The sequence below is a fragment of the Podarcis filfolensis genome (genome assembly GCF_964270895.1).
Source record: "Podarcis filfolensis genome assembly, chromosome: 7".
NCBI lineage: Eukaryota > Metazoa > Chordata > Lepidosauria > Squamata > Lacertidae > Podarcis > Podarcis filfolensis.
Genome location: NC_139603.1, coordinates 68,116,972 through 68,133,317, shown reverse-complemented (window position 1 = coordinate 68,133,317; position 16,346 = coordinate 68,116,972). Strand labels below are relative to the sequence as shown.

The 16,346-nt window shown below is 38.8% G+C and overlaps 1 protein-coding gene across 6 annotated transcripts in view; it reads right to left on the bottom strand.

The window, feature by feature from the left end:
* The window catches only part of VPS13B (vacuolar protein sorting 13 homolog B), a 358,520-nt gene that overhangs the window by 157,432 nt on the left and 184,742 nt on the right, over positions 1–16,346 (bottom strand). For 3 of the 6 annotated variants that reach the window (XM_083622693.1, XM_083622694.1, XM_083622695.1), the window contains exons 28-30: positions 15,087–15,228; positions 12,124–12,532; positions 8,161–8,272 (exon numbers count right to left, since the gene is read on the bottom strand). In XM_083622693.1, the coding sequence (XP_083478819.1) occupies positions 8,161–8,272; positions 12,124–12,532; positions 15,087–15,228 (663 nt within the window). Of the gene's footprint in view, positions 1–8,160; positions 8,273–12,123; positions 12,533–15,086; positions 15,820–16,346 lie in introns of those variants that run through there. The other 3 variants (XM_083622696.1, XM_083622697.1, XR_014550190.1) reach the window with 2 other exon arrangements.

Here is a 16,346-nt window from a genome sequence, read left to right as displayed (position 1 = left end):
GGCTTTTCCTCTCTTTAGCTCTTTTATTACATCTTCTATTTCATCACTTCCTATTGGGGTATTTAGTCGTTGTTTTCCCTCTATTGAGATTTTCTGCACCCCTTTGTCCCTCAGAAATCTTTCTATTCTCCTTAAATTAGTTCTCTCCCTGTTAGAGTATAGTCTTCTATAGTAGTCATGAAACTCTCTCCTAATTTCTTTGGGGTCTGTTTTCTCTTCCTCTCCTACCTTTATTTTATTTATTGTACTCCGTTCCTTCCTCTTTTTTATTTGCCAGGCAAGCCATTTGCCTGATTTATTTGCAAACTCAAAGTTTTTTTGTCTTAATTTTTTGATATTCCACTCCACCTCTCTGTTTATTATTATGGCAAATTGGGCTTGTAATATTTTTATTCTTTCTTTTGCTTTCTGACAATTGGGTTTTTGGGCTAATTTTTGTTCATTTACCATTATCTGCCTCAAAATTTCCTCCCTCCCTTTCTCTCTATTCTTATTTTTAATTGCATTTTGCTGGATAAAGTAGCCTCTTATTACTGCCTTGCTTGCGTCCCACACCACATTAGCTTTTGTTCCTTTACCACTGTTTTCCTTAAAGTATTGCTTTAGTCTTTCCTGCGCCGTCTCAACAATTTTTTGGTCTTCCAGAAGATAATCCTTCAATCTCCATCTAAAACTTCTTGGCTCCAGGCTTTTTATTTCTAACTCTATCGGGTTATGATCTGAAATTACCCTCGGTCTTATTTCTATTAGTTTAATTCTTGGGCATAATTCACTTGAGGTCCATATCTGGTCGATCCGTGACATAGACTGATTGGGTTCCGAGTGGAAGGTGAATTGTTTATCTAGTGGGTGTTTGAGACGCCAGATATCTATCAAATTACTATTATCCACCATTGAAAAAAAAGATTTTGGTAGTTTCCCGTTCCTACTTCCTCCTTCTCTATACCTATCCACTTCTAGAGAAACCACCCCGTTCAAATCACCCATTAGAACAATTTTCTGATCTACATATTCACATATTTTCTCTTCCAATTTATTAAAGAATTCCGACTTATTGTCATTTGGGGCATACACCCCTATTAACACCAAATTTTCTCCTTGCCAATTAATACGGACCCCTATTATCCTACCCTCTTCATCCTTAAATATTGTTCTAGCTTCAATCTTATTTTTAATATATAGTACCACTCCTCTTTTCTTCTCTTTATCCAATGATTCAAATTCCTTCCCCAATCTCTTGTTAATTAATATTTTCCTGTGCCTTCTGGCTATATGCGTTTCCTGGAGACAAATAACATCCAAATTTTTCTTTTTCAAATATTGCTCGATTTTATTCCTCTTTTTTTTCTCATTCATCCCATTGATGTTCCAACTCCAAATTTTTAACCCCATAATTTCTAACTCTCCCTAACTCTCCCGTGAATTTTCCTTTTCTTTATGGATTCTCTGGGTCCCCCTCTTCTACTTCGCCCTCTGTTTCTTCGTCTGGTCCACTCCCCCCTCCCTCCTCTTCCTCTTTCGATTCTGATTCTCCTGAAGCTCCTCCCTCCGCTCCCCCCCTTCCATTCATCTGTGCTCTTAACTCTTTATATTTTCTCAGGAATTTCCCGGTTTCCTCCTGATTTAATAACTTGTGTTTTTTGCCTCTATATGCAAAAGATAACCCCTCCGGGAATTCCCACCTGAATTCAATTTTATTTTTCTTCAGTGCCTGCACCAATGGTTTATAAGAGTCTCTTCGTTTGAGTAGTCTGATTGGGATGTCTTTAAAAATAATGATGTAATTCCCCTCAATATTCAACCTCTTTTCCCTATTCTTTTGAAGAATCTTGTTCCTTATATCTTTATCTTTAAATGTAATCAGGCAGTCGCCTGTATATCTCTTTGTTCTTGTTGAGCTAACCCGCATTCTAAATGCACTCTGCACATTTTTGGCCATTTCTTCCACTGATATACCCATCCATTCCGCTAGCTCCATTACTAATTTCTCCTTAATATTTTCATTTTGTGCCTCTGGCACTGCCCTCAGCCTTAGATTCACCTCCCTCTGTCTCAATTCATTCATTGCTATAATGTCCTTCATCTCTTCCTGTGCCTTATTTAAATCCATCACTTCTGCTTTCACCTTTTCCTTTTCTCTTTTTATATCCTTTAACTCCAATCTAGTCTTTTTTAATCCTTCTTCATTGAGCTGCGTTCTCCTAAATATTTCCTTTATTTGGCCTTTAAGTTCACTCACTGTTTCATCCATCTTTTTGTCCATTCTCCCAATCCTGTTATCTACTTGTTCTAATTTATATTCTACATTATTTTGACTCTGTTTAATTTCAGCAAGCACCTTCAAAATATCAGTCTTAAAATCCACTTCTTGTTTAGATCCCCTTCTATCACTAGGTACTCCCCCATTCGTACCCCTCTTTCCCGTATGCGACATCCTTCAGATTTTTCTTTTCCCCACCTCCCAGAAAGTATCTTCCTCCCTTATTTCTTTCTTGTGTTCTAATTGTATATTTTTCACCTCCTCCCTTTCGCTATATTGACTTTTCGTCCTTACCCCCCTCCTGGGCTACCAGACCTTTATACAGATCTTTCTATTACACTTATAGTCAGTATAGCGTTTTCCCAATTAGTCCCACAAGTTCACTTCTCTCCGATCTGGTTATCTCTCAGCCAGCTGTTCTTCTCGCCTCCAAACAGGCTAATCCGCGCAATTGAGCAGGGACTCAGGTACAGTTAGTAGCAGTATCGCATAACAGCAAAGGGAGGGGAGAAAAAGGGGGAGGAAAGATAAACAATAAAAATAACAAATAGGGGAGGTAGGGGGGATAGGGAGAGGTAGGAGGGATAGGGAGAGGAAGGAGGAAGAGGAACCAGCCGAAAAAAATTAAGCAATCTCCATCCCAACGCTGGGCGACATCAAGTTCTTAAATAAACATTAATTTTCTGATATCTCAGTTCTACCTCAAAGACAACTAGCAATCCAAGTCTCTTTCTGAAGTATATCTGTATCTTTTCTGAAGATATAACTTAGATCACCAAATCTTAGTTCGTCAAGTCTTAGTTACTCATATGAGTCAGCATTTAGCATTTTCGTCTCCAATTGAAAGAGAAAAGAAGTCAAACGCCTCACAGGGAAAAAGGGAGACACCTACAGTGGGGTGGTGTCCACGCTAACTTACTTCGCCTTCTCCTCTTTTTTCCCTTTCTTCTTTCACCGTTTTCACACTGAGGCGGTTTCTAATGGCGACGGGGCTTCTCTTCCGGCTCGAAATCCTTTGCGTTCTTTCATGCAAAACCGAGAAGCACCTCCCCTCTTCTCCTCCCCTCCGTTTCGCCAAGGACCTTTTAATCCAACAAGTTTTTCTCTGGCCCCTCTTCTTCTCTCCTATTGCAACAATATTACTTCCCTTAGAAAGATTCTCTCTCGTCCTGAGAGAGCAGCCGAAGGGCAGTGTTTTATCCGCCAGGGCAGCTCACTTTCACTTTCCCCCTGCACTGACGTTGCGCTGCGTCTGCGTTGATTTCGGGATTCAGCTAAACTCCGTTTACTCCTTTTATTCCTCCGAGACTTCCTTGTTAGTATTTGGGCTCTTGGCCACCAAATTCAAGTATTTTCCTTTTTTTTTTTTGTGTCGGAGTTCTTGGTTTTGAGAGCGGACCGCTGTTCTCTGCAAGCTCAGGGCTTCGCTAATTGGAGGTGGATAATGGCGTCCCTCGACCTGCAAGATCTCTCCGCCACTCTCTTCACCTCTCTCGAGGCTACCTGGCAGCCGGGTTGATCTTTTTCTGGTCACGCTGGGAACCGGACCTTCTGAACACCCTCCAGAAGTATTTTTGGGGGGTCTCCGCGCCCTGGAGTTGCCCCCTCCCTCCAAAATAGCTCAGGCTCTCACTCCCGGTAAGAACCTTGCTTGCGTCGAGCTCGCGGCACACCGGAAGTCCCCGCTGAAATCATATAATTTAATTACCAGTAGAAAACTGCTCTTCCAAATCCTGAAGACTAGTTCTCAGATCCAAATCACAGAGTCTGGAAATTTTTTAGAAAACAGCTCTCCACATTTTCATAGATTTATTAATATTATGAAGCCACTTAGTTATGACAGTGCTCTGGTGTAATAATCTTCCCCAAAGAGGCGGTTTTAGGGGAGCGCGACTGGTTCAGCTGCACTGGGTGCCGTACTGCTGGGCGGGGGGCACAACAGTGCTGTAAAACAGAGAGTGAGAGGCAAGGGGCACCGGATTTTAGTGTCGCACAGGCCACTGCTGAAATTTGAGAACCAAAAGTTTGCCACTATTCCCAAATACATTTTTTCGCCCTGATCCCTATGGTTATGCACCTAAGAAATAATTTCCCTAGACCAGGCTTCCTCAACCTCGGCCCTCCAGATGTTTTTGGCCTACAACTCCCATGATCCCTAGCTAGCAGGACCAGTGTCAGGAATGATGGGAACTGTAGCCCGGGTCGAGGCTGAGGAAGCCTGCCCTAGACCATGATGAACCCTGACTTCGTTTTCTAGTGCTCTGTATGAATCTTTTTTCTGTCAAGCATACAAAAACAGTATAATGTTGTGAATATCAAGGTTCAGCAGCAAAACCATAGAAGCTGCAGAAAACTTGAGTAAATGATCCGACATGTTAAATATGGATTTAATTGTGATTAATACTAACAGCTTGTGCACAAGGGAGACTCACATTATCTGCTAAATTGAACCAGGCACACTACTACCAGGCAGGATTTCCAACCTAAGTGAAGTTAAGGGGAGCCTCATCTTGGAGTACAGATTCTTCTACCAGCCATTAAAGATAAAGTAGCCTCCATGAACACCAGTCATGATGTAACAGGAGGTGAAAAGGGCAGCTCAAGGTACTTAAATGGTGACATGCCTGCTGCTTTTAGACAAGGTGAAATAAGTGCTTCGAAATTCAAATAAGACAATATAGTGGGATATTCTTCCAACTTCCAACTTCATGTTTTCAGTCCTCTTTCAACTACATTAAGCTGAGAATTTGGTTCCCTACAAACTACTTCCACATTCTAACAAACTTCAAGTATTCTCACAAAGGAAACAGCTTATTAATAGTTAAGGATGAGAAGCTGGATGCACGCAGGTCAACACCTCAAAGGTTTCCATCTAGCCTCCAGTATATCCTCTGATCCCAACAATAACACCCCATGTATACCATGTTACACACCCTGACCACATTTTATCATATGGAGACACAGGGAAGGAGCTGTTTTAACCATCATCGTGAATGATACGTACATTGGGCTGTTGTTGAACATTGTTAAGAATGTATTGGGGCCAAAACAGACTAGTAAGATTACTGTCTGGAAATACAGAATGTATCTTTCTAGTCTTAAAACAGCAGTTGCAGCTTCTATACTGCTTCTGAGCACAATTCGTTGTTTAATTAATTAACAGTCAAAACCCTGAATGGCTTGCCCCCAAAAGGATCCCTTTATTTCATATGAACTTCACAAAGATCTTCCTGAGAAGGTTCCCCCTGTTTTTTATGCCTTTGGAAGTAAGGCAGGTATGAACCAGGAATTGGGTCTTTTTTGTTGTGGCAGCCCAGCTCTGGAATGCTGTCTGGACTCTCCTCTGCCTGGCATCTTTTTGACACCTGAGTAAAGTCCTTTTTATTTGCCCAGACCTCTTAGATCTGTGACTTGTTAGCTTTTATCCACAACTCTATTTGGTAAATACTGCTGTTTTATGTTTGTTTGTTTTGTTTTTAATTGTGCATTGTGTTTTTGCACCTTGTTGTAAACTATCCTGGGAGAATTTTGGGGCACTAAAGAGTAGTACAATAAATATTCAAACAAGCAACTAAGAAAAGGTTCATCTGCCTGTATCAGATGAAAATACGTTTAGTTCTTGTTTCTTGGCTTCTATGGAACAAAGTTCTGTACAGCCCTTCAGCTTTTCATCTGATAGAAATATGTCCCAGTGAAAAAATGGATGTCAAGTACAGCTGTAAGTGATTGCTGTATCAAAGTGAGAATGATAAACTGTGTTAACTGAGAGACAATAAAACAGAGATGGAAATTTGTAGCCCTGTAGATGTTACTGGACTCCAACTCCTATCACCCTCAGCCAGCATAGCCAATTGTCAGGGATAATGGGATCTATAGTCCAGCAATGTCTGAGGTGCAGGTTCCCCATCCCCTGCCACAAATGCATGAAGCCATCTAGTCTTCTTTACAGAAAGGTTATAGAATTTCATACCACAATGCAGCACTATAATCATGTATCGAAGGCTGCTTCACACATTACACACTGAAATGCACATGGAACTAGGTCTTTTAAAAATAAATTAAGCGTGAACTGATGAAGGAAGTTAGTCTATAATGCTTCCATCCCCAAAATGCACAATGTGCCTCTCAACAGTACACAGTATAAAATACCCTACGTAGTGTTTTGATTACAACAGTACTATCATAACCTCAGTTTCCAGAGAGGTCTTTTAAGATTTCACAAGATTCTTTGTTGTTTCTACAACCTCACAGCACAAAAAGCCATGCATCCCAAATGCTTTTGCCAAACTGGACCTTCACAGAATACAACCTCACATGGACGCACATTTTGCCCTACCCTGGCACACCTTTCTCAAGCACATTAAGGTATATTGAGGGGACATGCACTTCTGGTACCCTAGGCGTTTATTCTTACTTTCTCATCTGTACGCTTCCTAGAAAACCATTCAATCCTATCACTCCATCTAATCTTGGTTTTCCTAAAGAAGATGACACAATTGCTTTCTTGGTGTGCTTGCATGCTCAAGGAAAACATTCCTGATTTTTATGGGTCCATATCCAAGTCAAACCCATGACACCAGTTCATATATCACATTTTCCTGAATATGTGAAAATGGTATTCAGAGGCAAACCCACCTTTAAGTGCACTATGACAAAGTTTCTCCCCCCACCCCACCCCCTTGGATAGAAACTGGTAAGTTGCAAGGAGCCTGAACCAGTTGAGGAATTCCTATGCTTGACAAAGTAATATCTGTCATTTTTAAAGCCGTAAAACATTTTACTGCTGGGAAAGGATTTTGATGTTTGTAACATACTTCCATTGAAGTACAGTTCGAAAATGCCACATCTGAGAAACAGACCAACAGGAAGCATAAGACACTTGTTCATCTGTATTTCTGTGACTTTTCTCACTTGGTATTATTTGCAACTATACTTTCATGTTTCTCAGCAGTGCCAACTCTACTAAGAATCATATATTATTTTTATCATGTTGATTACATATGTTCTCCAGTTTTGCTGCCTACATATGATTAGTGTGGTTTGCAGAAAGTCAGTGACACAATCCAGAGCACGACATTCACACAAAGAATGTGTTTACTGTGAAACTTTGCCTTAGAAGTTTGCTTTCTTTCACAGCTTTGATCCACATAACATCAACAGTCCAGCGTTTTGAATGTCTGCTAACCATTTAACATTATGAAAATCACTTTCACACTAGGCAGCTACTGAGAGAGAAGGTATTTGCAAAAAAAGAGAGATCCCTTTCCTGACTGATTTTTTTTCCTTGCAGAGGTGGGGGAGCCCTTAAGATCATGATAACGTAACTGAAAATTAATTTATCATTCATCAGTGCTTCACAGACTGTTGAAGTGTCTGAAAAAATATGAAAGCACGCACGATAATTCAGTAATCAATGTAAAAAAGGAAAATTCTATACAAAAAGATTTTCATCAGAATACATGTTTTACTGGATAACTTTTATTCCAGCCCTGTGATGATGTTTAAACTGTGTAATTAGCGAGGGGCTCAGGATCATGCAAGTTTACTTTGCCTGCCAGTTCTTTGTGTATTCAACTTTATTTTTGCATGTGAGCTTATATATGCAGAACCCAACATGCACTGCTCAAACTACATGAACACTATGTCTTGAATACAAAATCAAGAGTACAGATTGTGCTGATAGAACTCGGCACACTGGGCTAGGCAAATACTATTCAATGTACAATGTGCAATGTGCAGGCAAGGATAAAACAATGCAATCCCAGTCGTCAACCATGAATGCCAGATCAATGATTTCGTATCTTCTCTCTCAAGATAACATCTTGTTTTGATTTTTAAAAACATTTCTGGATTTTTCAAACATTTTTCTCATTCTAATTTGTCAAATAAAAAACACTTACTGGTAAATGTCCTTCCTCAGCACAGCTCTACTAAGAGGATTGTCGGCCTGAGGAGCCATCGACACAGAGCCAATTTTAAGTACCAAAGTATCTTCCTTATTCGTCTTATTATCTGCAATTGAAGTAGGAAACAAACAACATTTGTGGATACATAGAGAGCCAGATGTATTAATGAAGGTATTTCCAATGCAATGAGTGAGGTGACTTTTCAGTGGAGCAACCATATCATCATCATCATCATCATTATTATTAACTTCTGCAATGAATAATAATAATAATAATAATAAATTTTTATTTATATCCCGCCCTCCCCAGCCGAAGCCGGGCTCAGGGCGGCTAACAACAATAAACTAATACAACATTCTAAAATCATTTCATTATAAAATTAATTCAAATCAAATTACTGGTAAACAATTAATACCAAACAAAATAGACAGATACGACAGTCAGGCAGATAGACAGATATAGTTCCCCTGCCCATCCCTAGGCCTGGTATTCATGCTATTTTGGCTGATTTAGCTTCCCTCATTCCTAACGCCATCAGGATAACATGAGAATATATTTAAATTGACTAGTATTGACTAGTGAAATGCCTGTAATTATTATAAGTGCAGTGTCCCTGGGGATATTACAGGGACAGAGAAACGTGTGTGTTTATGTATCTGTTTCTGACAGACAGAGAGAGAAAAGGGAGAATGAATGCTTCTTTGTGCATCTTTGGTTTTGCGTATACTGTATGTTTAAAGCATATGACTTCCCCAAAAGAATCATGGGAACTGTAGTGAAGGGTGCTGGGAACTGTAACTCTGTGGGGGGTAAACTACAGTTCTTATGATTGGGGGGTCATGTGCTTTAAATATATAGTATGTATGCAGCTTTTGTGTGGGGCACCCACTTATATGAGAGGAAAGGAAAGGGATGGACTCAGGTACACTATGCTGGGGGGGGGGGGAGCTAAAACTGCTCCCTACACCTATCTCAGTGTCTGGAGTAAGAAACATTATTTTTCTCCAATGGTGTCCTAATCTACAGTCTATATACTTTCCCCCACAAAGCTTAATGGGAAACAAACAAGTATTTCCCTATTGGCAAAGCTATGCCCTAAGTCCTTATTCGTGGACTGGCTGCTGGAAGAATGGGAAAGAATGTTGGGTATTGACATATGAAAGCTTACTGATTACCTAGTAAGTGTTTAATTGTTTTTTAGAGATCTTAACAGTTTTAGCTCCTATTAAATATTGTGCCTATGCCATCATTGCAATTACTTTTAACACAGCTACTAAAAAAATACAAGGTATATTGTGAAGAAATAAAGAAGTGAACATGTATTTCAGTACAGAGACCTGCACTCTATAACCTGTAACATTTCTTTTTGCCCATGAAGGATTTTATGACATTTTAGAAGCTGACAGTGACATCCGATATATATACATGCAGTTGGGCCTAGTGATCTCCACAAGCCTATGCTTTGAGGATGTACGTAAGCTTTCAATCCCCTTTCCCCATCTGTGGCCACCCAGTGAGATATCCCAGACAACTTGTTTTGAAAGCTAAGCTTTCAGCTACAGATGCTAAGAGTGTGGTGAGTGCTAAGTACTTTACTAAATAACACGTTGCTTGATGTGGAAAGAACAAGCAAACTTCACATGCAGCTCAGAAGACTCATGTGTATGTGTGTTGTGTATATAAAAGCTGGCTTCTGCAACACCACTGAAATGCGTCCAGGATGAATCAGGCAGTCATACTGAGGCTATGATTAACAATCTGGACACACAGCTAATGAATAAACCAAGGCAGGGGTGTGGGTGTGTCAGGCAATGCTATCAAATACTTATGAAATACATCAAAAATAATTAAGGAACTGCACTGAAGATAAGGTATAATAAACTATTTGGGAAAATAGGGTTGGGAGGCCATGGTTATATGGGAAGTTAAGTGGACAAAGCATTTGTATTTTAATCAGGCTAAATAGATACTCAGTTTTTCCCCCGTTACAAATACTTTGGTAGATGTCTAAGCTAACCTCAAGAACATTTATCTTTTTAAACTACAGGACATTTATGCTATCAACTTTACACAACTTCTAAATCATCAAACTTAGCTTCTTAGTGGTGCTGATTTGACTCTTGGGGCTCCCTCTAATTCATCTGTAGACTTTCAAAGTAAGTCTGTTAAATAAATGTAGCTCTAAGCATCATATTTCATGCATGCTTTAACTGATGATCAAATAAAGTATCATTCAGCAACACCCAAATGAACTAACATTGCTACAGCTTTTGTGAAGAAGTATGTGCAGAATGATAATCCTATGAACAGCATTTAAAAAAATAAAAATCTTCCTGTAGTATGTAGCCCAACAATAGGCAAACTGACTAATTTGGGCTTTGACAGTAGGAGCACAAAGCAAATCTATATGAATTTTGAACATCACTGTGTATCAATGAAGTGGACATCTGTCTATTTGTCTGCCTCCCACCACAAAATAGGCATTAGCACATTTGTCACATTTAACAAATGAGTCTGACATGATTTCCTTTTTGGGAAATTTCAAATGAAATTTCCATTTAAGATCTTTTGCTCTGTGTGAAGCCACTTTGAAGATCACGGGAAACTACTCTAGATCAAAAGGCAATTAATTGATTTGTCCAAAAAGCACCAATTATTAATTACTTAGCAGAAAACAATTTTACCCACACAGAAGACTAAGCAAATCCTTGGAAGAAGATGGAGAAAACAAGCTAGTCTTCTAGGTCCCTAACAGAAACGGGGTTACCTATATTCTCTGTAGGTAATAGAGCTGGCAAGGGGGAGACGTCTTTGGACGTCCAGAAGACGAGGGACAACAGATCCTATCTATTACTGACTACTGGCTGTGCTGAAATTGGAGTCTAGCAACTTCTGGAGGGCCACAAGTTTCCTACTAGAATGCTTGTTTGCTGTCTTTCAACGTGTTCCATCGAGACAGGAAGTGAAAAGGCAGGTGGCTGCCAGGTAAAATAATGAGAAGTGGGCAGAACTCAAAATGGTATAAAGTGGGATGGGGTGCCTTCCTGTTACTTTTCAATGGCCATGACTGAGCGAATTTGAAACGAAGCCATCTAACTAGCTTTCTTCTCCCACTTCAATCTCTGACAATAAAAAACTTCCTGGAGCAATCAAGACATATCCCTGGGAAGGGGAGGGATAGTTGAGCACTCTAGAAAGCAATTGTACAGTGGAACCTTGGCTGTCAAACGTAATCTGTTCCGGAAGACCATTCAACTTCCAAAACATTCGACAGCTGAGGCGCAAACGTCTGTCGGCAATTTCAATGGTGAAAATTGAGAAACGCGCCTCAGAAGCCGTTTCCGTGTTCGAAAACGGAAGCAATTACTTCTGGGTTTTCGGCATTCAGGTTCCGAAACGTTCGGCTTCTGAGACGCTTGAAAACCGAAGTTCCACTGTACATTCTTTAACAACTGCTTGTATCTTCATGCATGCCTGAAACTCGTATGTTATGTAGAATACAGAGGGCAAATTGAGGTTTACTGCCCATTATTATGTCAAAACTTTAGATTTAATTAAGCATACTAGATATAGACAGTGTATGAATCCACTTCAACCACTGATTTGACACAGTAGAGCTGAGCACTGAACGAAAGGCCAAAAATATACACATATAACAAAAGCACAGTAGTCATTTGCCACAAGTGTTTCCCTTAATTAAGTGGTTAATTAGAGGAAACCTGGAGAGGTCACTGCTGAGGTAGCTACCCTGAGCTGACGTGTATTCTATGACCGGAAAGGCAGGCAAGGCTTTTTTTTTCCCTAAAGGATTTTCTCTAAAATTTGCAAATCAGTAAAACTGGAGAACAAGCCAATGAGGACCCTTCATAGATATATAGTGGAGACAGCATTTTCATGAACAACAGTATCCAAGAAAAATATTTTTATTGTATTAATATAAGGTGGAGAATATAGTACCTTCAATATTGTGCTGCAATTCCTCCATTTTGGGGGAAAAGATTCTGATTACCCCAGTATTGATATAAATAAGCGGCAAGTTCCGAGATGTGAGAATATGAGTCCTCATAGGTTGGCCTGGCGATTTTCTTTTCTCTTTTTGGCTTCTTGGCAGTTTTGCCTGAAATATACTTGCAATTGCATTGAGAAAAGGAAAACAGAGGACAACATCAAATGCCTGAGCCGAGAGAAGAATCTCATGAAGGAAATGAGGAGAACCATCAGTGAAACTTTCAGATAATTTATGCAAAGTTCTTTGTTCATTTCTTGAAATCAATTTGTGACGGACATTTTTTGTAACTGCCTTTGTGTAAGTCAGTGACAGAAATCCATGTTGCTGATGAGAACCATCCAAAAGTTTTGCAGTTGCCTGTATCAGAAAACAGAAATTGTGAGAAATAAGTAATCCATTTGCACTGTGTAAAAATTATGAGAACTTTGTCGATCAACCCTTTCATTTTTTATTTATTTTCAGCTATACACTTCCCTGAACATCAGATGAAAAGGTTTCTGTGAATATGTAGTACATATTAACTGCCATGGCTACTCTTAGAACTGATTCAAATACAAATATACATACAATTGATATTTTAAAATGCATTTGTTTCAGATCAGGGTATGCTGACTTTGACATCTTTCTGTTCAGATGCAATGAACTATAGCAAGCTTCAGGCTCACATGCCTCATTGACCTCATTTGTGTGCAAGAGCAGAATGAAAGTTTCCCCTTTTAGTTCTTAATATACAGCTGTTTTCTATTACATCCAAACTCTGAAAACTATGGTTTAATCTTGATTTGCCAACAAGCCACAGTTAAAATAAACTGGACTTGGAAGTATGGATGTATTCAAAACCAAGAATGGAAGCTTTGATTTCCCCTTTGCACACAAAGAAGGAGGCAGAACTCACTACAAGTCACTGTCATAGCATTTTGTCTGAGCCAGACCTTCTGAATGAAGATTTGACCTAATATCTATCTATTATGTTCCTACTAGTCTGAAAAGACAAATGTGAAAAATACATCTATTTTGGTGCAAAACAGAGTAGTGCTAATCTTACTGGAAATGGCAATGGTGGGAAATTTGACTTTCCGTGCTTACACACTGGACCCCAACACAACCAAAATCCCACCAAAGCCAATAGTAGAATAGTCAACGAATTGACTCTATGAGGTCTAATCCAAATTTCTGCAGGAACCCCATTCATTTCAATAACAGTGGAATTTCCATTCATACAATGGAAATGAGAATGTGCAACCCTTTGTGTGAAATCAATGGGGAAATCCTTGTTTAAACAGGAGCTTTGCAAATACAATAATGTTCCTGTACGTTCAATGAATTTGTACATATTCTTTTAATGTTCTACTAAGACACATGTATCTCAGCCCAATTTAGCTAACAGCACAAATGGCTCTTTATACATTTTCAAACAATGTCATTCAGATACACTTGATTAGTTACATTTATGCAATTATTTTTTAAAAAATGATAAAGAATTAGTAAATTAGCTTCATTTGTGTTAGAATGAAGTAACTTGGATAAGTAGCAACAGTAATTTTGCATGTACATGTTCTTGACAGAAAATAATCATGGAGAACAGAACTTCCACTAACTAATAATAGTAATAATAATAATAATAACCTCCCTTGCTGGGTTTCTTAACTGATGCTGGGTCTGTTCATTCATTACTCTCCATGGGGGGGGGGGGATCTCAAGTTAGTTAAAATCTCAGGCTCTTTCTCACCAAGAGCCCTTGAAAAAGTAACAAGGGGACCAGACTGTACTGTGTTTATCTGAATGCAGTGTCTCCCTGGCTATTTGATCTGTTGAATGATAAGTACATTTTCAGTTAGGTGGTCAGGGAGACGCCATAATCAAATAGTCAAATTTTTTTTTTCTGCCACAGGAGAGGAAGGTGTGATCACACACCACAGGTTGACACCAAGTTGAAATTTCTCACTGAAAAGTAACATGAGATTTACTCCCAATAAATGGAACATCTTAAGAGTCACATCTTAAATATACAAATATAAATAATGCATATGTGGATGTCTGAAATCTGGACCCTTTGTAAAAATCTACGTGGCGTACGTAGATGAACTGGTCCGTTAGGGGAAAAACCCCTAAAGCCACAGTCAGTGTTTTGTTTCTGGGGGGGACACAGGAGTACGCATACCCCTAAACATTTTGTGAATCTTTGTACTTTTGTCCATTTACTGTATTTACTTTTCCAGATTTGAACTATAAAATGGTGATTTTCTTGAGTCGAAATGAGAGTACGCATTTTATTTTTATTTTTTAAGGGAAAAAGCACTGGCCACAGTAGAATAACCCATTTCCCCCAGACCAATTGTTGGTATCCAAAGTCACAACAATTTGGTAGTCTATGTATCTTTAAAGCTGAGAGTAGTTCTCTCCACCCACATCACTTTTTTTTGGCTGCTTAATCCACAGTGTCTGAAGAAGAGTTCTGGACAACTTTAAAGCCTCATCACTACTTTGTGGCATTTTAGCTGGGCCTAATAAAACCAATTATCTGCAGCTTTGAATTTTAGTAATATGTTTGCTTAAGCCATGCTCAGAGCAGAGCCACCAAAATCAATGGACTCAAATATTTCAGGAGTTATCCAGAACCTATGCATGATAGCGTAAAACATCAAGGTGACCTCTCCTTTAGGGTCACATTTGTAACATACAAAGATGCTCAAGTGAATAGTCTTCCTTTGCTCTGCAGCCATCCTTTTTCCCAACTGTGTAGACAGACCACACTTGTTGCCAGAACATTACTGGGGGAGAGAGGCTATTTTAGAACAAAATAAAAACACCAGCTTGATAAATAAGCTTTTGCATGAGTAGCTGTTCATCATTCTAAACCACTGTTTGTTAATGGAAGTTCTGTAATATACATATTGCATTGATTTCTTACAGAGGGAAAGAAGCCAGAGAAGTTACTGAAAGGGTCCTGCTTGCTGACGGGTCGAACCAACAATGTACGTCTGTTCAGCTTGTCAGTACAGGAAAGGAAGACACCTCCACATTTCCCCAGAGACCAAGAGTCTTCCCCAAAGCTTGAGGTGATGCAGGCAAAAAAGCAAAAAACAAATATAAAGCCATAAGGGGGGGAAATCATATATTTTAAAACTAAGCTGAATTCGGCCAATATCCATTGCAGGCTTTGCAAGTCCTTCACCTCAAAAATCACAATTCAATTCAATCAAAAGAAGGAAATCATAAACTTGAAACTTGCCACAGTCTAATTATTTGGCAGGAGAATAAAAAATTATCAGGAATTAAAGTAGAGCAGGACTCTCCCTAGGTAATGACTAAGTGTAATTTGATTTGCAATTAATTATAAAAAGGGAACAGAAGCTTTATTAGAATGGGAAGAGATGGAGTGCAAGAACTAATGGGGTTTTTAAAAGTTGGAAATTGCATTTTCTCCTTTTCCACAAGAACAAATTGACTTTTTAAAAGCTATTGGTGGTTTATACCATAATTCTTGCAGTCCTTCACCCTTCTGCATGAGAAAAAAAAGTTTAGATTTTAGGGTAGTTATTTGGTTAAATATCTTATTCTGCTACAAAAATCTCACCACAAGTTTTTCTTTGCATTGTAGGAATATGCCTTCAAAAAGTCCAGACTGCCAACCTTCTCCTGGTCTGGAAAACAGAACATTCACCTTATCTGTTCTCTGCAGCTGGTCAGAATCTATACATTTAAACTACATGAAACTATATTCTGAATACTTTAAAAAATATATATAGTAGTCATTCTGATTTGCAAACCAAACTGTACAAACCCACCCATGTTAAGCCATTTTACATTGGAAGATTAGCATCAAGAAAAGAATACTAGTATTTTTAATATGTAATTTAGCCAACTGAAACCCCTCAGCATTTGCACTAAATCTGTAGACAGAAAGAGTATTTTAATAATTTGGATAGATATATGAAAAACATGCTGAATTAATTACTTTAATACATGTGGGTTGTTTTTTTAAAAAAAGTTACACTATTGGAAGAATAAGAAGAAAAAACTAAGAAAATTGTATACTGTCAGATTGCAAGCCTTTTTTCACTAGATCATTGTAAGGTTTCGGTGCACAGATATTTCCTAATTCCACAGGCTGCTTGTTATAGCTGCAAAATTTCACACAAGTACTGTCATAAACACAAGAATTCCAGAA